This window comes from Urocitellus parryii, chromosome 9 (assembly GCF_045843805.1).
Source record: "Urocitellus parryii isolate mUroPar1 chromosome 9, mUroPar1.hap1, whole genome shotgun sequence".
Classification (NCBI taxonomy): Eukaryota; Metazoa; Chordata; class Mammalia; order Rodentia; family Sciuridae; genus Urocitellus; species Urocitellus parryii.
This window is the reverse complement of record NC_135539.1, coordinates 36,148,195-36,172,921: the sequence shown is the minus strand read 5'-3', so window position 1 is coordinate 36,172,921 and position 24,727 is coordinate 36,148,195. Positions and strand designations below refer to the sequence as shown.

The following is a 24,727-nucleotide window of genomic DNA, read 5'->3' as shown; positions in this document are numbered from 1 at the left end:
ATATCCTTAACTCTCAGCATTAGTATTTGAGTGGCTGCTTAATTTAAACTGGGAGGATGCAGTCTAGAAGACAGCCAAAGGAATACTATTCTTGAACACCTCTTATTTCTAGGATTCTTACTTGATGGTGGATACCAGGCAAACCCTGAAAATACTGGCGTCAGTAGACTATGATGTAGGCGCTAGGAGTGTAACACAGTGGGAGAAAGCACATGCCTGGCATGCACAAGGCCCTGAGTGGGATTCCACTACCATACACAAAAAAGTAGCACATAGAGTAGCTTCCATTCTGGTTAGGGATATAAGGTTGAGAGCACTAGGAAACATATGAACCAGAGTCTTTGGAAAAATGTTTTCAACTGAGCAATGATATGTACAAACGCTTAGAGCCCAGAAAAAGTGGCCTGTGTGCCTTGGGGTTGCATAGATAAGCATTTCTCAAAAAGAATTCTCATCTTATAATCTGATTCTGTCTGATCTATTTAATTAGGCTTTGAATCAATAGTAATAGAAGTGATGATTACTAAGATAACCATTAAGGTAAGGATTTAGAGACTCCTTTAATTTATTTACCACATTATTATAGATAGAAGTACTAGTTGATGTTGTTATTATATGGCTTTTCCCCTGACATTTAGAAACAGTATTTAAATAGGATTATGATCCCTTTAGGTTTCCTGTGTGGATCCTCAACCTGTGGCTTGGTTACAAAATAAGCATACCACCGTTCAGGAGCTCTGAGTTCATATTCAAGTCTCATAGCATGCTGAAAATGGCACATACACTTTAGTTACTCATTTGTGAAATGCGAATTGTGATTCTTGTCCAACTTTATTTCCTGAACTTCTACAAATACTCTAGTTAAAGCATGGGGCATCCTTTAGATAAGACTTGGTAAACATTAGTAGTCTTGCAGTTGACTGCAAAAATGTGACTTTAAGATCAGTGAGAACCTAAAGGCCTGGATGTTCCAGAAAAAAGGACTAGAAAGCAAGGTTACTTTGACGACCTGTCATTGAATGTATGAGGACAAGGTGCTGGCGTTAAGGAGAGGTATTGTAGTTCCAATACTGCTTGAGTGTCATTCTAGCTTTGGCTGCATTTTGGTTTTTTGTGTGTTTTGCTTTGTTTTGGTATTAGGGATTGATCTTGAGCACTCAACCACTGAGCCACATCCCCAGCCCTATTTTGTATTTTATTTAGAGACGGGGTCTCACTGAGTTCTTAACACCTTGTTTTGCTGACATTGGCTTTAAACTCGCAATCTCCCTGCCTCAGCCCCTGAGCAGCTGGGATTATAGGTGTGTGCCACTGTACCTGGCTTGGCTAGGATTTGACATGGGCAAGTCCTTTTGCTCTAAGCCTTGATTTCCTCTCCTATAAAGGAGTTATTGCCTGCCTCAGAGGACTTCTGTGAGAACAAAGATAGTAGAAAGGCCAAAAGGGCAAGTATGGGAGTAGATTAAAGTAAAAGGTGATCCATCCTTCTTCTATAGCTAAGGTGCTTGTTTTCTTTTATTACTTTACCACATTGATACATATGTAGCTGTTTCTCCAAGATGAACAGATTCAGAATATATTCATTAGCCACCTGCCTATAGCCACCTATCTGTAACTCATATATATCCCTTATAACTCTCCATTTATCCCCTGATAGGTGCTCCATGCAATCTGTACGAGTTGTTAAGGATGCACCATGAGCTATCATATAACATTCCTTGTCTTTCAGAGGTGAACACTGTGGTGGAGGAGGTGAAGTGAATCTGAGAAGCAAACAAATAACTAATTACAACCATGACAAATACTTTGAAAGAAAAGGGAGTGACAGAGGACCCATAGAGGATCTCCCTGAATATGACATAGTAGTCACAGACCAGGGCTGGAGTAGCTGAGTGGTAGAGTGCTTGTCTGGCATGTGCGAGGCACTGGGTTCGAACCTCAGCACCACATAAATAGATAAATAAAATAAATGTATTGTCCATCTAAACTAAAAATATTTTTTAAAAAAATAGTCACAGGACTAAGTAGCAGTTAGGTGAAATTGGGGGAGGGCATGGTAAACAGTAGTGTCATTTACTCAAGGGAAGGACATGGTAAAAAAAAATATGGTTCACACCAGGTGTAGTGGCACATACCTGTAAGACAGGAGGATCACAAGTTCAAGGCTGGCCTCAGCAACTTAGGCGCAGACCTAAAATAAAAAGAGCTGGGATGTGGCTCAATGGTAAAGTACCTCTGGGTTCCATCCCCAGTACCAAAAAACAAATAACTTGTTTTCAGGGAAAGAATCATGAATTCAGCCTGGGAAACATTGAATGGCTGGCATGCTGAGTATACCCCATAAGACAGCCAAGGGAAAAAAACAAAAAAAAATTTTGGGTGATTTAATTGACCAAAAAGGTTGGAAATTTGAGCTGGATGCAGAAAGTTGAGGGTTATCAACATGTGGAAAACAAGTTCACCAGAGTAGATGAGGTATCTAGAGAGACTAACCTAGGTAGCCAGGCATTGTGGTACACACCTGTAATTTCAGCTGCTTAGAAAGCTGAGCAGGAGGATCACAAGTTTCAGAACAGTCTCAGCAACTTAGTAAGACCCTATCTCAAAATAAATTTTAAAAAATTTGAAAGGACTAGAGATGTAGCTCAGTGGTAAAGAGCCCCTGCGTTTAATCCCTAGAACCAGAGCAGAGGCAAAGAGAGAGAACTGAGACTAACATGAAGAGCGGAGTCCAGAAAAGGAGCAGACAGAGAGGAAGGAGGAAGTAAGAGAGTGGAACAGTTAACATGATTAAATACTGCTAGCAGATCAAGGGAGAGGACTCAAATGTAGGTGGTAGACTTAGCCCCTTATGGATTTGTTTGAAGTATGGGGATGGAACCCTGGGGTACTCTACTGCTGAGCTACATTCAACCCCTTTTAGTTTTGGGGACAAGTTTCACTAAGTTGCCTAGATTCAACTTGATACCACGAACTTGGATACTCCTGTATCAGACTTTGGAGTAGCTGGGATTTCGGGTATGTGCCATCATACTTGACATTAGCTTCTTGTTAATAAGCACAGATAGCAGGTGAAAAGTCAGGTTAGGTACCATGTTTCAGGGGTTTTAGAAAGGGCATGCTCACAACAGGAGGGAAAATGGTGAAACAGCATCTAGACTGCTCTTCAGAGAAGTTTGGCTATAAAGGGGCAGAAGAGAGAAGGGCCACCAGCTAAAAGATAAATGAAATCAAAAGGGGAAGGAATTTCTTTTTTTTTAAATGGCAAAGACTTGAACTCTTAAATTAAGAGTTGATTAGGAATATTTAAGAAATCAAAAAGAGGAGAAATTTGAAGGTATGGAGGAAAAGAGGTAAGAATGGTTTTAAGAATTTTGAACTCCAGCATGCAGTACAAAAGGAAAGTTGTAGATGCAAAGAAAAAAGAGCATGAGAAGAGAGTGCTAAACAGAAACAGCACGTGAGAGAGCCAACAAAGTACAGCTCACAGCTGGGTGTTACATGATTCAACCTGTACTCCTGCAGAAACAATTTATATTTTATTTTCTTAATGCTGTCCCTTAATCTTTCAGTAAGCATTTTTATTCTGCCTCTGTAGCATTTTATGAAAAAAGAAAATGAATATAATGACATGCTACTTATTTATTTCACCACTACTTACTACTGTTGAGCAGAGCAGGGGAGGTAGCTCACTGAGTGAAGTAAGATTTGGGTATGGCCTGTGTTTTGCTTGTTCTTGTTTTCCATTTACAGTGGTAACCTTACCCTTTCTCAATTTTTAGGCCTTTTCTGATGCCATTAAAAAGTGGCAGGAGCTTTCACCAGAAACCAGTGGGAAAAGGAAAAAAAGAAAAGAAATGAATCAATATTCTTACATAGATTTCAAATTTGAACAAGGTAATGGCAAGCTGAATGTTATAGCTGATAGCATGTGAAGCTGCAGTGCCAAGCCTTCCCTTTCGGTGTGGTCACTAAAGGAGGTGGTGTTATCTGCTGCTTACAGAGTATCATGCTGGGCTAAGGAGTGACTCATAAGGACTATTTAGACATCACTTCATAATTTATAGAAAGTTACTACAGTGTTGTCTTCCTTATTCCTGCTTAGGTTACATTATGACACAAAAATTTTGAGCAGGGTTAAAGAATTCACATGTGGGCAAGTGGGGACACTACTAAGCTTGAAAAAAAAAAGAACTGTCTCGAAGGTTTAGTATTCTTCAGTAGTAGCCACCTCGGCTAATGATTGCTCACTGCAGAGGTGGTCCACTTACTCACCTCAGTGTGGGTCTAATAGCCACATGCTTCTCAAATTCTGTTACTCTTATTGATGAAATAACTGCTGAAAGCCCTTTCTGAGACATTATTTTAGTTCTGATCCCTCCCAAAAGGTTGCCTGATTAATTTTAAAACATTTCATCTGAGTTGTTTGTGTTCAACAAAAGAGTTTACGGCAGCTTTTTCCATAGATTATGTCACAAATAGGAATATTTTCATCAGGTATGGTAGTACACACTTGTAATCCCAGTGACTTGGGAGGCTGACACAGGAGGATCACAAGTTCGAAGCCAGCCTCAGCAACTTAGGCCTTTGACCTTATCTCCAAATAAAAAAATAAAAAGAGCTGCAGATGTAAGTCAGAGGCAAAGCATCTCTGGGTTCAGTCCCTAATTTAAAAAAAAAAAAAAAAAGACTATTTTCCCCTTTTCTTTTTCACCTATTTGTTTTTCTGTTACATGTACACTTACTTTCAAAATTTATTTTCAAGTATGACTAAATGGAGATACCACAAGTTAAATCATTTTGAAAGTATTTGCATTTCTAGACTAATTCCTCAGGGTCTAGATTTTTATCCCCCACAGTATGATTCCTGAGGTCCCTCTGAAAGTCTGTGCAGCAGTGCCCTCTGACGTGACATTCTCACTGGTCTCTGAGAGAATGAGAAAGTGGGAACAATATGTAGGTTGTTTTTCACTTGGCTTACTTAATGTACAGTTGTAATTAGGTATCTCTCTTACATACCTCCTCCCCATTATTTGTTTCTGATTTTCAGTGGTGGAGAAAAGAAAGTCTATTTTGTAAGATGGTCTACCTTTTGTTGTTGGTCAGGTCAGCTCTGTCCTTTACAAATTTCAAAGAAAACCTGAACAGACTAGTTAAATGTCTGATATATGTTATTTTTATATCTTTTGTTCCAAATATTATTTATTGTGAATCTATGTAGTGCTACTTCTGTGAAGAGTTTTCAAAATTGAAAGTGTAAGGAAATTAAAAATTTCAGAACTGAGAGTTTGGCTCAGTGGTAGAGCACTTGCCTACCATGCACATGTGCAAGGTCCTGGATTCATCCTCAGGACCAGAAGAAAAAGAAAAGGGAGAGAGGAGGGGAATTTGTACCTACTAGAATGGCTAAAATTAAAAACTGATGATAATGAGGTATTGCCAGCGATGTAGAACAACTGGCATTCAATTGAATTATTTTCTAAACCTTAAAACTAACCCTAATCCGCCCCCAAACAAAGAGAAAAACAAAAATGTAAAGAGAAGCTATCCTGTGATTCAGCAACTCTTCACCTCCATGTAAACCCAACTGAACTACAAACAACATTCATCAACAGCTACAAGCAGCTGTATTCATAATAAACTATAAACCAATGCTCTAATTAGTAGAATAGGTAATAAACTATATATGCATACAATGTAATACTGATGGAGTAGGAGAGGCTTTACAATTGGAGCATACAGTGGGGTGTGGGGAGGCTGAAAGATTCATGGTAGACAAGGAACAGGAAGGAATGCAATCGACTTCAGTGCTAGAATGTGTTCTAGGATCAGTTTTGAAATATACTGCCAAGAGGGTCAGTGGAGGACTAAACCAGAGAAGACTGGAAGTTGCTGGCCTGAATTCCTACAGACAATTGACTACATAATTATGCATTCTTAAATATCTTCTAGGTGACATAAAAATAGAAAAGAGGATGTTCTTTCTGGAAAATAAGCGGCGACATTGTAGGTCCTATGATCGGCGTGCCCTCCTTCCAGCTGTCCAACAAGAGCAAGAGTTCTATGAGCAGAAAATCAAAGAGATGGCAGAGGTAGGAAGATGTGCTCTGGTCTTGGGATGTGGGTTTGGTTTACTCGCTCTTGGGGCTTGATACAAACCCAGGGTTAGGCAAGTGCTCAATCACTGAGCTATCCCCTCAGCCCAGGATTTCCCCTTTGTTTAGAGTAATTAATTATATGACAACATTTTTTTTAAAAAAACAGCTAGGTTTTTTGTAATTATACTGGCCCAAGTTTCATAAATCAAATTAATGTTAAGAGAACTTTAATTGGAGTTTAGTATCATGTGTATTTTACCTCTGTCAGCCTTTAAAGAGTAACGAGAGTTTCTATTTAGTTTAGCTCCTTAATTTTTCTAAATATATCACCAAATGTGCAAGTCAACCAGAATATATATATATTGGTTGTTTAATAAACATCTTCTGGGGGCTGGGATTGTGGCTCAGTAATAGAGCGCTTACCTAGCACGTGCAAGGCTCTTGGTTCAATCCTCAGCACTACATAAAAATAAATAAATAAAACAAAGATATTGTGTCCAACTACAACTAAAAAAATATTTAAAAAATAAAATGAACATCTTCTGAATCAGTGGCTCTCATATGGTCCCACATTAGTGGATTCCCTAAGATTTTTTAAGGGATCTGTGGAGTCACATCTCTATACAGTGATGCACAGATGTCATTTGCTTTCTTTTACCATGTTGAATTTTCATCAGTAGAACTAAAGCCCTGATATCTTAGCATGAATCAAGGCAGTAGCACAAAACTGAACCAATAATTATTGTCTTTATCACCCTGTACTCACATTTTTTAAAATTTTAGTTTCAATTGAAAGTGTCTTTGATAAAGCAGTAAAAGGTTTTTATTTTATCAAATTTTCACCCCTGAAGATTTCAGTATTCTGTGTGAGAAAATGAGAAATCTACATAAAGTGCCTCTGCTGCTCTCGGGGATAGATGCTTGTCTTGACAGGAGGCATTGTACGATTGATTTACAAGTAATAGCATTAGCCTTTGTTTTTTTTTTCTTTGCAGAATATCATTTTTTACTTGAAAAAAATGATTGATGGAAAAATTATAATTAATCAAAATTGGGTATTTAGCAGAAATTTTGTTAAAAATGAAAAAAGTGATGATTATTTGTAACCAGTGATAAAATTCTAGATCCCAAACATTAGAACTTTCGCAAAGTTGTCTTCTTCATCTTTCCATCACAGAATTCCTGAGATTGTTAATATCACCAACGATCGCATTAGAAATGCATTTTTAGAAAGAACTGGTAGATTGATGGATGTAGCTTAGTTAATTATAGTCATTGTTGTTCTTGATGTCTAGATTGTTCCATCTCTGGCCAAGGGCAGCTCCTTCAGCTTAGTCCCTCTGTGCTGACCATGGTAGGCTCTTAACACTTACTTGCTTTCTAACACAGTGAAGTGATCTAGATTCAACTTGTGCTTTCTGTGACTTGGCTGGATCTGGAATCAACAATTTCTCCAAAGTATTTTATTTTATTTACTAGGAATTTCATGCTGAGATTTCTATTTAAAACTTGATTTACAGGGTTTTTTTTTTAACTTTAATTTTTTGTTTGTATTACTTCTTTACTAAAAATCTTGGTTCTTAATAACATAATTCTTATGAAATTATATCATTAAGGAAATAAAATGAACCAGGCACAGTGGCACACACCTGTAGTCCCAGCTACTGGAGCTGAGGCAGGGGGGTTGCTTGTGCCCGGGAGTTCCAGGCCAGCCTGGGCAGTGTTAGCAAGATCAAGAACAAATGTGATCATGCCATTAACTTGGTGAACAGTTAAGTTTGTTTCTGCTTATTTTCAGCTTTCATTGAATTGTCTTTTTTTTTTAGTCTGATTTTGTTCTTCAATTTTATAAAATTATCCTGACTCTTCCCGCATGTGCTCTCACTCCCCCATATCTAGACATTCTTGTTAGGTTTTTGTTAACAGTGGTGATTTTGAAACAGGGTCTTGGCATATTGTCTGAGCTGGGCTTCAACTTGTAATTCTCCAGCCTCAACTTCCCAAGTTGAGGTGGGTGTGCCACCACATCCAGCTTTCTTACTGATATTTCCTTATTTTATGTAAAAGCAAATATGTGTATGTATTGACATATGTATTTTATTTGCCTTTTTTTTTTTTTTCCTTTTGCTGTGCTGGGAATTAGCGTGAGGGCCCCGCACATGCTAGGCAAGTCTCTGAGATACATTCCCCAACTCCCTCTTTCTTATCCAAAAGGAATCACGCTCCTCTGCCCCTGCTTTTTTCACTTAGTCATATATCCTGGCAGTCACATCACAGCAATCCACAGAGATTTACTTTTTTTTTTTTTTTTAAACTGCCTAGTACCCCGTTATCTGTAGTACCAGAGTTTATTCAGACAATTTTCTATTGTTGGATGTTCAGATTTTTTCCCCAGGTTTTTGGTGTTAAAAATATTACGATAAATAAGCTTGTGTATGCATCCTTTCATATTTCTACCCAAGGGTGTCTTTGAGCCAGACCCCTAAAAGTGTCATTGTGAATCTGTGCCAAGTTCCCTTCCATCATGGTTGTACTATTTTATGCTCTTACCAGTAATATGCCTGAGTGCCTGGTACCTTGTGAAATCACCAAGAAAGTATATCATACGTTTTGACCTGTTTAGTTTTTTTGTTTGCTTATGCTGTTCTTTGCTATTCGCAAGTATGTTATGTATCAATCTTTTCCATTATTCACTATGTGAATTTATTTTCAGGTGATATTAATAATAGCTGTATGCTTATGAAAGTAAATATTAAATGTTTTTATCATCTTTACTAAATTTGTATCTGAATATATAATTTTGTTGTTGTTGTTCCTTAGCATGAAGACTTTTTGCTTGCTCTGCAGATGAATGAAGAACAATATCAGAAGGTATTTTGAAATCTCACCTAATTCATTTATTCTGGGTGTTCTTGTGCACTTTCTTTTTTTTAATAACATTTCTTCAATGTCTTAAAGGCAGACTTGTCCTGAATAACCTTCTGTTGATCTGCCAAGTTTTCAGTTTACCCAAGTTACTTTGAAGTACACGAACTAATAGTGTAGCATGAATCAGAATTGAAGAAAAGATAGTGATGGAGATGTTCGTATTATAGAACATAATCAGGAATCCAGTACATAGAGTGTAAAGAAAAATGTAGACCTCAGAAAGCACTTAGAGTTGGTGGGAAGGCCTTGGGCCAGGGATGTTCTATGTGATATCTTCCATCTTACATAGTGGCCTTTTCTAGCAGAGCTAAGAATGGGCTGGTAGCTGGATCCTTTCTTGCAGTGAAGAATTAGATCCTGGTATGTTACTTGAGATTGGTGCTTTAGTTAGCTTGTATTTTTTATTTTGAGAAAGGGTCTCACTGAGTTGCTGAGGTTGGTCTCAAACTTGTGATCCTCCTGCCTCAGTCTCCAGAGTTGCTGGAAAGCTCACTATCTCTAGCCATGGATCCAAACCTGGGTTTAGATGGCAGAAAACAGCTCACTGTTATTTCATGGCTCCTGGGGGTTGCTTTTGACCTCATAATGTATGCTAGGGGTAGGGAGGCTTAAGAAGATAGGAAACAAGTCCTCCCCTAGACTCTAGTGTGAGTGTGTGGGGGTGTTGGGCATTCACATGTGTCTCTGTGGCCTATAGGATGGCCAGCTAATTGAGTGCCGCTGCTGCTATGGGGAGTTTCCATTCGAGGAGCTGACACAATGTGCTGATGCTCACTTGTTCTGCAAAGAATGTCTCATCAGATATGCCCAAGAGGCTGTCTTTGGATCTGGAAAGGTAAGAAATGTAGAACTGTGTAATACCCATACATAGGAAACAGTCACACTCAGGCAGCCACGCTGATAGACCAGGAGCTTTGCTGGGGTGGGTAGAATTCTATCAGTGTGTTAATATATGCATAATTTGATTTGTGTGATTATGTTGATTCTAGGCACAACAGTCTTCAGGGAATGATAGGACTCTTTCATGCCCCAGGCCCTGCCCCACCTTCCTGTTCACAGTCAGTGGGATGAACCAGAGGGAGAATGACCTATTTGAACACAGGAGAGAATGTTAGTGGTTTTTATGCATGTTTTAAAGGATTTTATAGTTGTATAAAATAGTAACTATTTTATACAAGATCATATTTCTCTGTCTGGGTTTAGTTTCTTTCAACACCAGCATAAGGCAATGTGGAAAGGAGTTTTATGTTTTTTATACCACTAATGTTAATGGTGTCTTATTCCAGCAGCAACAGAAAAACTAACACAGTCATTTAAAATGAGGCCTTTTTAATCATGAGTGATAAAAGATACACCAGCATGTAGCATATTTCCTGAAGCTACACTGAGAAATTGCCCTTACATGTCAAATATAAGTTTACTCTTGAGACAAATTCAAATTGAGAAACACTCTACAAGATTACTGACCAGTACTCTTCAAAAGTACCAAGGTCATGAAAGACCAACAAATACTGAGTCACTGTCTCTGAGGATATAGAGGGAAAACAGACTCAACCTTAGGTTCTTCCACTGTACATTTGCAGATCACTTTTGTGACCCCAAAATAAGTGGGGATTTCTCCTCACCAGCAGGCAAGCAGGTAGTCAGTTTAGTGGACACCAGCTGGATATCCTCTTAAGTCATTTGAATTGTGTCTACTTAGAGAGTTTCAGGTCCCACAGGTTGAGATGCTCAGTACTCAATATCAAACACCAGTTGAAAGTTCAGGCCTCCAGCACTTCTGACCAACTGGCTGCAAATTGGAGTTCCCATGATCAATACCTTAGGCTCAATTAATTCACTTGAGCTATCTTGTTGATCTCAGGGAAGCTCTAACTTACATTGACCAATGTATTATAAAGGATAATTGTAAGGGATACCAGTAAACAGCCAGATAGAGGGATACATAGATAATGTCCCAATCACAGGAGCTTCTGTTCACATGGAATTTGAATGTACCACCTTCCCATAATATAGTTGAGTTCTTATTCACCTGCCTATCAGTCTCCATGTGCCCAGCTGTCCAGAAGCCCTCCAAATCCTGTTCTTTGAGTTTTTATGAAGACTTCATTACTTCATTGCATAGAAGCAAATGAAGCATAGGCAATCTTGTAGAAATGTGATGGGAAGAAAAAGCATGCTCTAATGCTAATAGAGAGACCCAACAAACCCTGGCAGTGCAGATTCTTCTTGGTGTGTATGCAGTGTGCTTTCATTCCAGATAAGGGACAGGACTTACGATCTGCTAACAGAAAAAAGTAGGTCAGAGAATTTCTTTGCAGTCAACTTTTACAAAGAAAGGTCTGGAAGGATTAAGGGGTATATTTTTAGATCTATGACTAGCCTTGAGGGAGAGAAGTTCTGGTTTCTCTAACTTGCCCTGGAGGAGGTGAGGGAGAACAGGTGAACAGAAGGTAAGAGATCAGACAAGAGATAGACTGTTTTTTGAGGGGATTTTTTTGTTTGTTTTTTGATGTCTTGTTTTTGGCACCAGGGATTGAACTCAGGGGCACTTAACCACTGAGTCTCATCCCCAGCCCTTTTTTTGTATTTATTTAGAGACGGTCTCACTGAATTGTTTAGGACCTTGCTAAGTTGCTGAGATTGGCTTTGAACTTGATATCCCCCTGCCTCAGCCTTCCAAGCTGCTGGGATTATAGCACCTGGCTGAGAGATTGCTTTCTGAGGGCGGAAGTGCTCCAACATTGTAACAGAAGACTGTCTTTCACCTTATTGCTCTGAAATTATTTCAGAGCCGCTTTAGGAACTAAGGACAAAAGGCCAACTACCTTATAATTCTGGTCAAACTACCTTATAGTTCTCATCATTTAGGAAATAAAAAGGGCCAAGGGAACCATGGATAAAAACCAGAATGTGTAGCTATCACATTAACACAGGTTGGAAGAGGCAAAGAACACATGGCAACTAGAGGTCATGAGGGATCCTAGACCAAAAAAGACAATATTGGAAAACCTAATGAAGTAGAAATAAAGACTTGCTTAGTTAATAGGATTGTACCACTGTTAGCTTCTGATTTTAAGTGTGATGTGTTTTGTATACAACTTTAACTTCAGGAAAAGTGATTAAAGAGGATTCAGGAACTTTGTACTATTTTTGCAACTTTTTAAAAGTCTAACATTATTTGAAAATAAAAAAGATTTTGTTTTTCAAAAAGCATGATTTTTTAGAGTCTAGCAGAAAGCATTGGCCCTTGGGCTTCCCACTTATAATTGCCTGCATATTCTTGAGAATTGCTGTGAACATTAAATGAGATCATGTGTTTAAAGAGTGTATTTTCCTGGGTTCGATTCCCCAGCACCACAAAAAAAAAAAAAAAAAAGTATTTTCTGACACATCATAAATGCTTCCTAGATTTTAGCTGTATTTTTTAAATTGTTTATTTATTGCTGGGGATTGAACCCAGGGGCACCTTACCGCTGAGCTATATCCCCATCACTTTTTTATTTTTTATTTTGAGACAGGGTCTCACTAAATTGCTTAGTGCCTCACTAATTTGCTAAGATTGTCCTCAAACTTGTGATCCTCCTGCCTTATTCCCAAGTCACTCAAATTATAGGTGTACACTCAACGCTCGGCAACTATATTTATTTTTAAGGTGCTTTTTCTCATATGTCTGATTTGTTGTGTCTGTCTTTCCTGTTGAAAATGTTCCTCGGATGGCTAAGCTTTTCTTTCATATTAAAGAGTTGTTTGGAAGCTGTTTGAGTAGTGAGGATTATAGGCTGGTGAATTTGACTGTAGGTACCTGGATAGCATTTTGTGTTGTGAACCTTAAATGACACTCTCTTAAGTCTCTCTACCGGATTTGGGTGTGGATCCTGCCCAGCAGGTGTGAGACCACGTTCCAACATCCTAGAGCTGAGTGGGAGGCAGGAGCTGGAGAATTCCCTGTTCAGTGTGCAGGCTTCACAAATCCTGAGTATAGGCCACACCTTAGCAATGCCTTTCTCTGGGAATCTCCTGGTTCCGTCTAAAGGGAGTTGGAACTGAAGGCCAAAACAATTCCCCCACTTCTTGATTTTTTTCTACCCTTTCCCCACCCTTCTATCTACCTGGGGCATCTCCTGCTTTTTAGGATTTATAGAGGGAATCAGCATGCTTCTGACCAGCATCTCCCTTTCAGATACTTATCTGAGAACTTCCTCCTTCCATCCACTAAGCCATATGCCCTCCACCTTCCATCTTCTTGGATTGTGATTTACACTACTAGATGGACTTTGTGTTTTTGTTTCATTTTGTCCTTATTGGAGTGTGATTTCTCATAGAGGCAGGAGGCAGAGAGATCTTCATTCTGCCACTTCATTCTATCACTTAACTATTGTTTGCCCTCTGTTGAAAGATTCATTTAACCTCTGAGGTTTTTTTACTGGACTTGCTTGACTTTTCTTTTTTCTTTGCCTACTTGCTTTCTAGTCAGAGCTCAGCTGCATGGAAGGCAGCTGCACATGTTCATTCCCAACCAGTGAACTAGAGAAAGTCCTTCCCCAGACCATCCTGTATAAATATTATGAGCGAAAAGCTGAAGAGGAAGTTGCTGCAGCCTATGCTGATGAGCTTGTCAGGTGAGTTTTTAGTCAGCTCTTTCCCAAATATGAAGGCTGCCCTGAGCATCAGGTGAAGGAAATTATGTAACAAAGCTATATCTTTCAGGTTTCCTGGCTTTTCTTATTGAGACATAAGATAGTCAATCAATTTTATTAATGGAAAAACATCAATAGAACAATTTTTTATCTACTTTCCTTACTCTTCCTCATAATCTTCTGGCCTGCAAGTATAGTCATCACAACCTGGGTTGGAGAAAAAGTGACATGCAAGGATTCTTATAAAAGTTGGAATATGTTTATTGAGTGGCTGGCAATGAGTTGGGACCTAGAAAGCTGTTCTTTGTAATGGCTCTACACCTTTCATTGTAAAGAGAGGTTCAATCCACGTTTTACCGAAAACTGAAGAGTTAAAAAACAATAAACTGTCCAGCTCAAAACTCCATTTTAAGGGAATAGTCACATGAAACCTAATCAGGTATTAATATTCTGAGTAGTTCTACTTTTGATTCCAGGTGCCCCTCCTGTAGCTTTCCTGCATTGTTGGACAGTGATGTGAAGAGGTTCAGCTGTCCTAATCCTCGATGCCGAAAGGTAGGGAAACATTTTTTCCTACACATGTATACTGTGTGCTTTATATCTGTATGCCAATGCATGAGAAGGATTTGAGTGCTCTCTTTTTCATAAAAGCAAATGAAGATTGATACTTAACTTTGTGAATGATTGTTGGTATGGTTATAGAGAAGGGTCCACTTGTGGAATTCCAGTTACAGTTAGCTCTGGATCCCAGTTTTATGTCATCAGATACTGTGATATAAACTATGAAGATCTGGATTATTTTTTTTCTTCTACTGGGTCATTATTTTTCTTGCTTGCCCTTTTCTCTGCTTCTGCTCAACTCCCCACCCCTACTCTCTTGCCATCCAAACACACACATACCTCCTGCCATTTTCCATGTGCTAGAGACACTTCTTTGAAAAATCTAGTCATCATGGTAATGTCTCTGTCATGTCTGGTAGGTTTTAACTTGTTTTCCTCATTCAAATTAACTATTATCATGTGAGACCAGAGCTATCTAATCACTTTATTTCTACAAATCTTTCTTCTCTAACTCAGCTCCTACTTTTTGAACTAAGAATGTCTTAAAATTTATGAACTATTTATAAGCCAGTTAAAAGTTTTCATGAATATTGGCCATTCACATAGACAAATGTGTTTTAACCATTTTTCTAAAACCATGTGATTAGAGTTGAACATTGTAGTATCCTGGAGAGAATGAAGAAATTGAAGTAGAGATTGGAGAATAAAGAAAATTTTATTCCTTTTTTTTTTTTTTTAAATACACAACAGTGGAATGTATTACAATTCTTACTACACATATATACCACAATTTTTCATATCTCTGTATATAAAGTAGGTTAACACCCAATTCATGTCTTCATACATGTACTTTGGATAATAATGTCGATCACATTCCACCTTCCTTGCTAATCCCCTGCCTTCTCCCTTCTCCTCCCTCCCCTCTTCCCTATTTAGAATTCATTTGTTCATTTGTTCGTCCCATGTTCCCTCTCCCTACCCCACTATGAGTCAGCCTCCTTATATCAGAGAAAACGTTCGGCATTTTATTCCTTTTGTTTTCAACATGAGTATTTCTGTACAAAATTTGTTTGTGTTCTTACAAGTGATGTGATTATTTAATAATTTGTTTCCATCCCAGTCTATTTTATAATAATTGTCCCAATGGTCTCTGGCATCTTGGAACTAAGAAAGCATGGTAACTGTGCCCTGTGTGAGTCTAGTGTGTCAGGCACTGGATGCTACAAAAGGCAATTCATGAACAGGGGAAACATAGCCAAAGAAAGGAATGGGTAGGAGGAGGAGTGAAAATGGAGGAATATTTTAGGCCCCACGGAGCAGCAACAGCTTGGGACATTGGTTGATATCAGGAATATAAAGGAGGCTCATGAGCTGCGTGGGACCAAAGCCATGCAGGACCTTGAGCATCATTCTGAGATTGGGGCAGCACTAAAATATCAGGAAGATTTGTTTGGCTGTTGAGGAGTTCAGGTAAGAAATGTACATCACTGCTACCTTCTCCTGGGTCTTCATAAATTGCTTAGAAGGAGCTGGGAGCTGGGAGCTATGTTCCCTAGGTGTTGTTTCAAGTAAAATAGGCCAGTGAAAGTACTAATATGCAATTTTGAAGACCAAAGAGGAGGAGGCCACTATTCTCCAAAGATATTTAGAAACAGCCTAAAGGCACACATAAATCTGAAACAGCATCCAGTGAGTGTGTTTAGAATATCAACTTGAGATGTTAGTGGGAGCTTCCAAACAGCTCTTAAGAACTCAGAAAAGAACACCAAATATTCTTTCTCTCAGTAGAAGGAATATACATGCCCGGGAGGTGGGCATTTAGGTTTTTTGTTTGTTTGTTTGTTTTTTGTTTGTTTGTTTTTGGACAGTGTGTGCACAGGTGAGCAGTTTGCTTTCATCAAAAGCTATTGAGAACAGATGTGGAAGTAGCACAGGCACATACACTCTCACCCACTCACTCATTCACACTCTCTCAGCATTGCACTCCCCCAGCTCAGTGCAGAATGAACAGTAGGAAATCCCTTACACATGCTTCTCCCTGGGGAGGGGAAGAGTTGAAGCATAAGTTCAGCATTCTATCTTTTCAGGAGTCTGCCCAGGACATTTTTCTTGTCTCAAACAAGTCAGTGCTAATGGGACTGAGAGAGAGCAGAGAATGCTGAGCAGCTTGTGCTGCTCCAGAGGACTAGTAGACAGTGCCCAATATACCATGGAGATTTCTCTTCTTGGGTGTTGGAAAAAAGAAAAGGGAAGAGTGGATCGTATGCCCAGAGTTCTAGCTTTTCCAGGGAATGCTTAAGAGACTGGTTTCTGTCTTACCAAACTCAGGTGCCATCAGGACTCAACATATTGTAGATGCCTGGGAGCTGGATGACTTAAAAGAACTCCAGGGATTCTACAGTACCTCAGACCAAACATGAGACAAAGCAGGAGTTTATATATTCTTAGATGGGGTTTAGCGGGAGGTTGGGGAAACAAACCTAAAACCTCATTAATTGCCCATTTACATGTACTAATTCAAGACAGTGCATCCACAGAAAAGGTTTGAGAGGCCTCCAGAATCAATCAAGGTTCATGGGTGAAGGTTTTTCCTTATCTAAAGTTAAGTTTATAAAGACTGGGTGAAGTGGGTGACGTGGCTGTTTTTCCAAATGTGAAGATCTAAACACAAAAGTAATCAGGCTGACCTACAAAAAGAGAGAAGCATGGTCCAGCCAAACAAGCAAAATAAAAGTTTAGAAACTGACCTCAAAGAAACTGATATATATGAATTACCTGACCAAAAATATTTTTCAATGTAACATCATAAAGGTGGTCAGCAAGCTTAAGAAAGTCTTGTGTAAACAAAATGAGAATATCAACAAAGAGACAGAAAATATCAAAGAGAACCAGACTTAGAAGCTGAAGAATAAGAACCCAATTGAAGAACCCACTAGAACAATTCAATAGCAAATTTGATTAAGCAAAAGAAAGAATCAACAGAGTTGACAACAGGTCATTTGAAATTACCCAGGACAAGGAACAAAAAGAAGATATCAGGCTATAATCCCATCTTAAGTTGAGGAACATCTGTATAGACATACAGAATTCTGCAGTATGTATAGTTATGCATTAATCACTATCTGGTATAGAGTTTAAAATACATAAAATAGTATTAGTAGATACACAATACAAGAAGGTGTAACTTGTGATTAATAACAGTGTGGGGAGGGCTAGGGATATAGCTCAGTTGGTAATGTTTGCCTAGCATGTACAGGCCCTGGGTTCAATCCCCAGCACTACCAAAAACAAAAAACTGAGTATATGTAAAAGGTGGACACTTCGCACTTCCTTTGTACAAAAGTTCAGTGATTGAAATAGTATAGTACTTGCGTGAAGACAGACATATGTGGATCAATGAAACATAATAGAAAACCCAAAAAATCAATCCACACATTTATGGTCAACTAATCTTTGACAAGAGTGCCCTTATATACAATGTGGAAAGATAGTCTCATCAATAAATGGTGCTGGGAAAATGGGATATCCACTTGGAAAAGAATGAAATTGGACCTTATTGCTCACCATTCACAAAATCAACTAAAAATGGACTAAATGGAAAAAAAAAAAAAAAAAGGAAAAACTACCATGTTGGACTTGGCACTGATTTCTTAGTTATGACACCAAAAACAAAGAAGTGGAAGCAAAAATAGGGGAATCAACTCTTCCCCTCCCCAGTGAGACTACAGCAAACTAAAAGACTTCTGAGCAACAAAAGTACAAACATCACCCATGGAGAGCCATTAAAATCCTTTGAGATCAGAGGATATGTTCTGTTCATTGCGACATCATTTGTAATTGACATATGACAAACAAATGTCCATTGACAGATGAATGGTTAAAAATGTGGCATATATGCATGATAGGATATTATTCAGTCTTACAAAAGGAAATTCTGTCATAGTACAATACAGGCGAGTCTTGAATATATTATGCCGAGTGAAATTAGCCAGTCACAAAAAGGCAAATATTGCATAGTTCCATTCGTCTACAGTATCTAAAACAGATCAGAATAGCGGCTTCCAGTGGCTGGAAGGAAGGGAAATGGAGAGTTGCCATGCATTGGATAGCTTCATTTAGACAAGACGAAAAAGCTCTAGACATCTTCTGTACAGCATTTTGTTTCTGGTTGGCAGTACTTTACTCTTAAAAGTTTGTTTATAGGGTAGGGTATGTGGTGTGGTTTTTAATCATAATTTTTTGGAAAAAAAGGAAACAAATGGTCCACTATCTGTTCCCTGTGCCAAGATGGATGTGCAACATGAGCAAGAAACGTTTCTATTTAATGCTTTGGAGGTTTGAGTTTATCCCAGCAGCATAACTTAGCACACCCCAAAAGATACAGATCCTGAGGACCAGAACTGGCTCTGGGGTTTAAGAAATGGAGCAGACTTGGTGGAATCGCAGACACAGGTTAGGTGGTGACAGGCTGAATGAGGGTGGGATAAGGTCCAAGTGACTAACTCCTGCTTTGGACCACCACACAGATGATGGTGCTATTCACAAATCTGCAAATAGAATCAAAAGGATTCAGGGGGAAAGAAAATTTAGTTTTGTTTTGGACATATTTGAGATTTCAGGGTGGAGGTCTCCAATTTGTGTCCCTGTCCCCACCAATACCTGGCACAAAGTAGGTGCTTAATGAATGTTTGCTATGTGATTAGACAACCAGAGTATGGAGCAAAACCTAGGCTGGAGGGAGAGCTAGAAGTTTGGAGGCAGAAGCAGTGAAAGGAGGAAATGAGCAGATTACAAGAGCCCAGAAGGGAACAAAAGGTTTTTTTAATAATAATAATAAAAAGACTGGTTTTTTTTTTTTTTTAGATTCTCCAAAATTTTACTGTTGTCACTTTAACTTTAGTATTAATGATAAAAAAAAAATAAAGGTAATTATAGCAAAGGAGGAGAAATGTTTTTTAAAAATAGCCCAAAAGGGTGATTGCTGCCTTAGGAATGTTGGTTCGTGGTGCCAGAGCTCACTCAGTGTGTCCTTCATTTTTTTTATTCCAGACTCCCCCACTCCCCATTACTGGGGATGAATCCAGGAATGCTTTACCACTGAGCAACATCCCCCATCCTTTTTATCTTGAGTCAGAGTCACTAAATTACTGAGGCTGGCCTTGAATTTGTAATCCTCCTGCCTCAGCCTCCTGAGTTGCTGGGATTACAAGTGTGCACCACTGGCTATTTACATCATCTTATACCTATTTTAGCAGTGTTTTCAGTGAAAAGACTGCACCACAAGGCATTATAGATTATAGGACTTTGTATTTAAGAACTTGACTTGGACCTATGAATAGCATTTACTTTCTAGGCTCCCTGTCTGCTGTTGCTGTAATGTCTGTACGGAAAATAGAAACCAGAGTGCAAAGAAGTAACCAAGCCACACCCTCCTCCTTTGTGAGCTGTGGAGTGAGATGCCACTAGGTGGCACTGATGCTCCATGAGGAAAGGGGTCTCTTCCCTATTGAATGTTTCAAAAGTACATATGTCAGCACAACTGTCTTGCAAGCAGAATTGACAGAATTCTTTTGGGCTTAGTGTTAAAGCAAACCACTACATGCTTTCAGAATTTAACATCAAAGATGGTAGTGTTGTTAGGGTGTCTGCTTTTTCCCTTTTGCTTGTATAGATTACATGTATAACACTCCTCTTTTCAGCAAGATGGCTAAATGAACCATTAATCCTTAAGGATTCTGCATGTTTAAGAATTGAACTACTAGCTAATTTTGGCCCATGTAAGATGGAGGGCATCTGCTTTCTCATTATAGTGTCTTGCCAGTAATCTAAACTCCAGTTGGATTTCCAGGAACTTGTCACTCCAAGATGAGGTGTTTATATTAATGCATTTTCTGGAGGAGAACTGCATGCCAGAATCCCTGAAGAATCAGACACTGCATATCTGATGAAATGGAGAGAGGTAGTGTTTTATTGATATGGTGGCATGCATTCCAAGCCCTCTGCTCCCTTGAGTGTTCTCAGATAAAGCATTCATCAGTTTGTTTTTAGCATGCTGCATTTAGGAATAGATTGGATATATTTGGTATGGGAAGAAGAATGGTAGATTTGAGAAATTTTGAGGAGGAGATTTGAAAGTGATGCTTCTGGAATATTTATTCTTCAAGTCAGACATTTCCCTATTGAATCTCTTTCTACCTTCCTAGAGCAATAACTTTGCTCTATAAACTCAGCAGTAAGTAGAACTTTCTGGGAAGTTAGCCAGAGCCATGAGTTAGAGGCTTAGGAAGCTAGTACTAAGGAAGAAAGACTATCAGATATGAGAGTTTAATCAAGGTAACTCAGGAACATCTGGTTTGGAATCTTTTCGTGGAAATTGAATGTAGTCACCTATCTTTTCCCAAGGTCACTTGTGTTTTTATTTGTCCTTTCCCACCTACTTAACTCTCCTCCCTGCTCATCTTTTTCTATCCTTTCCAGGTTCCATCTTGTTTTCTCTAACATTGAACATTATTAACTTTATCAAAATATAATCACATCTGTAACGCGCCAATTTGTTGCTTAAAAAACAAGCATCTGCAGCCGCCTGCAGTAGCTGAGTGGCTGTGTGAAGAGAATGTAAATGAGTCTGGACCAGCTGTCAGTGCCAGGGCAGCTCCAGCTGTGATGGTGGACAGTTGGCACTTATTAGCCTCACCGTAATGGGGGTCCAATCAGTCAGCCAATTCCTGGGCTAAGCCAGGCCTTCACATTAGAGATGAATGAAGATTGGTCCTCTTGTTCCTACTATCAGAGAGGACTTTTATTCAGGAAGTAACATGGACAAGAAGAAGAACTAAACATCTGGGTGACAAAAGAGTGTTAAGCCTGAATGAGGGCTCATTTACTAGAGTGGAATTCCATGCTGCATGATGTAAGTCAGCAGAGGAGGAGAGTGGGGTGGGAATTCTTTATCATGGAATATGGCCTGCCCTAATCCTCAAAAGGTGAGACCCTTCCTTTGGTTCCCAGAGAGACCCACTAGAAAGCTTGGATTTAGGACTCGTGATGATAACCACTGCAGCTCCATTATGGAGGGTGCCTAACAGAGCCCTCGACTCACACTCTTTCCTTCAGATACCATAAAAATAGATACTTATGCTTGATAGGTGATATAGGTGGTAGAGCTGAGAACTCAAGTGGAAGCCTCCTTGCCCCCAGATAGCCCCAGAGTGCATCCCAGGCACCATCCCTTGAGCCATCTTCCTATCAGACAACAGAGCAGAGCCAGCATCCATGGCAAGGAGTTGTCAGAATTTCATTCTGTTTTCATTAAGTTTACAGTTTTGTAAAGTCCCTGTAGTAAATAACACTGTGCATCTGTGCCTTATGGACTTCTTGATCCTGAAACAGTTTTGGTTGTTGATTACACATGAGCACATCCATTTCCCCTTACATAACATCTTCATCCTTAAACACAGGTTTGAGAACATGGTCACCTTAGCAGGTGATGTTTCAAAAAAGAAAAAAGCAACAAAATGCATATACCACTTACCCCTCTTCCTATCCTGCCTTCCCAGTAGAAGTTAGATAAATAACCATATTTCCTGGTGTTTGCAGTGACTATTTAAAAGGGAAACACAGTAACTACCCAAAATTTTTGTTTTACGTTGGCCAGGCAGAAATAGTTGTTGTTTTTATATTTCATCAACTTTTTCCCTTGATATGAAATCCTGAGTGGTAAAAGCACTACCGCCCCCTCTTGGCCTGCTGTCAGGGAGGCTCAGGCTGATCAGTGGGTGTGAATGGTGTCACTGTCCCTACTCTCTCTGCAAAGGTGCTGCATGCAGCCCCTCAGATTTCTCCCTTGGAAAATTCACAAGCCAGCTGCTGACTTTGCAGCACTTGGTAGATTGCAGATTGACCTGACTGTCTGGACAGTCACAGCAGTCAGTGGGGGTTTTGAAGAGCCCAGGGACCTGGCAACAACTGCTCTGGGGTGTTTGTTGACTCTCCTGATCCCCAGGAACTGGGCATTACTCTGCCTTGTCCCCTAGAGAATATCCAGATGTTTCTTTTTCATTCCTGTGAAACTTTCTAAGATGGGTAAAGTGTTATCACCTTCCTGGGAGACAGACCACTGAACCTTCTGTTCCATTGTGATGAAGAGGCATTGTGTTCCTCAGTTGTCAACAGTGTTTGGGACTGGTCTTTCTGTCGAGCTTTCTTAGTAAATTATCTGTTTTGAGAGTTGTTTTAAAGACTGCTAGTAAGAAGTATTTATTGATGTGCTGCTATGTGTCCAAATCTATGGTAGGTTCTATGAAGCTCAGAACATCAGTGAAGTACATGGTGTCACCTGTCTGCAGCTACAGACACAGGGACAGCACAGTGGTTAGGATGAGGGGCTTTAACATTAAATTTGCTTATGCTTTAACTCCACTTCCTGCCATTGTGACCTAGACTAAATATTCCCCCTACCCCGCCACATTTCCTTTTTCTGTGAAATGAGAACCATTGTACCTGCCTTAGAGAGCTTTTGTGAAAAGTATTAACAACACACAATATTGGTAAAGTACTGAATCCAATACCTGGTGCTTTGTGTCATTAAATAATAACTTCCTGGGGCTGGGGATGTGGCTCAAGCGGTAGCGCGCTTGCCTGGCATGCGTACGGCCCAGGTTCGATCCTCAGCACCACATACAAACAACAATGTTGTGTCCGCCAATAACTAAAAAATAAATATTAAAAAAAAAATAACTTCCTGTCTGAGGAAGGTAGTGACTGATGCCGACAGCCTGTGCAAGTATGCAGGCACAGGTGATGAAAGAATTCCTAGAAACTGCTCCCACCATATGGAATTCCCCTAAAGTGGGCAGATATGAAATCCCATCAGGGGACCAAAAGGTGACTCATCACTTAACCTTAGTTTTTCAAGTCATGTACTGAAAACTCATTTCTTACTAGTTCCCAATATGTCACAAAGCAAAGGGAAGATAGGTTTTTGAAGCTGGTTTTTGGTTTGTTTGCTTGTTTGTCTTTTGGGTTTTGGTTTTTGTTTGGGGAGGGGGGGTTAAATTATTTATTTATTTATTTATTTATTTATTTATTTATTTTTACCAACTATATATCCTGTGAAAAATGACAGCTCCTAGTTAGCCCACATTCAGGTTCAGAGAAAAGCCCCATGTTGCCCTGGGGAGAGCTGCATCCTAGAAAAAGCTGCCCATGGGTTACTTTGTGCTGCTGTCACCTAAGTTCACATGCTTTTCACAGCTCTGCTGTGCCCCCTCCTCTTGGGTTCCTCATTGATTTCTCACCCCTACCTAAAAAGATTGGAATCTCAGGGATGATATTCAGAGGTGAGAGTATACAGAGGTTCTAGAAGCAAAGTCGGCAGCACGTTTTGCTGGAGAACTCAGGATTAGTAACAAAATAGAGATAAAAATGTGTGGGTTTCTCCATGACGCATTAGTCATAGTTTTTTTACTTACTGAACTTTCCCCAGAGTCCTGGCCACCCCATCCACCCCAGCAACAGGCAGTCCCAAGATTGGGGCGCTCACTTCTCACTGTCCTTTAAGTGGAAGAACATATCTGCTTGTTTCTTTTTTTGTTCTTTTTGGTCCCCACTAAAACACACTGTCTATGGTACAAACAGAATGACTGTGGGTTTTTAACAGGTTTTCATTTTATGAAAACAGAAACTCTGTGACCCTCTTTCATGGTTTTTGTGGCTGCCAGTTAGCATTGCTTATCAGACTCATCGAAGCCTCACCTTGTTTGCAAATTCTATGGGAATCATGTGCTTTAGTGGCTCTTTCTAGAAGGCACACACCATTTGTTTAGTCCCATTATTATTTGTTAAAATAGATTTTGATTCAGTTTTTTAAATATCACATTAAAAATCTCTCAAGAATTGATATCTGCAAATAGCTTTATATAAAGAATGATTTAATTCCTTTTTTTCTTTACACTAATCCTGTGTTGCCAGGTGTCAATGTCTTAATTTGTCTTGGTGATCTCATTGTGATGTCCTTGAGAAAGGACTATGTGTGTGTGTATGTGTGAGTGCTCATGCGCAGATCAGGCATCTTGTGCATGTGTATTGAAGTGCAGGGTGATTGTGTCCCTTCTTTGCATTCGCAGCACAGAGCACTGCAGGGTTTCCAGCCTTGCAGGTAGAAGAGAAATTGTTGCTATGGCAATACCACAAGCATGAAAACACCCATGTCCCCGTGGGTGTCTCTGTCAAGGCAAAGGAATGCAGGGAGGGAAGCAATAGCAAAGGGAATGTTCAGAGCTTTAAGCAGGATAAGAGCAAAGTCTGGACCAAAGCTGTCCTTGGGTGAAACTTCTTGTATTTACCATTGAATTCAAGTTTCTTTCCCAATTGCAATGTGGTAGCCAAGAAATGGGAGTTGACCTTTTCCTCCTTAGTGTCATCACTGACTTTGAGACAAGAAAACAGGAAAAAAGGAAGGCTCTATTATCTCTCTAGCGCTGGTGTCACTAGGCCCTCCTA

The 24,727-nt window shown here is 39.4% G+C and overlaps 1 protein-coding gene across 3 annotated transcripts in view; it reads left to right on the top strand.

Moving 5' to 3' along the window:
- Nucleotides 1-24,727, top strand: part of Rnf216 (ring finger protein 216) — a 140,738-nt gene that overhangs the window by 47,698 nt on the left and 68,313 nt on the right. For all 3 annotated transcript variants that reach the window (XM_077802662.1, XM_077802661.1, XM_077802660.1), the window contains exons 8-13: nt 3,783-3,897; nt 5,953-6,092; nt 8,919-8,969; nt 9,724-9,861; nt 13,500-13,648; nt 14,143-14,221. In XM_077802662.1, the coding sequence (XP_077658788.1) occupies nt 3,783-3,897; nt 5,953-6,092; nt 8,919-8,969; nt 9,724-9,861; nt 13,500-13,648; nt 14,143-14,221 (672 nt within the window). The remainder of the gene's footprint in view (nt 1-3,782; nt 3,898-5,952; nt 6,093-8,918; nt 8,970-9,723; nt 9,862-13,499; nt 13,649-14,142; nt 14,222-24,727) is intronic.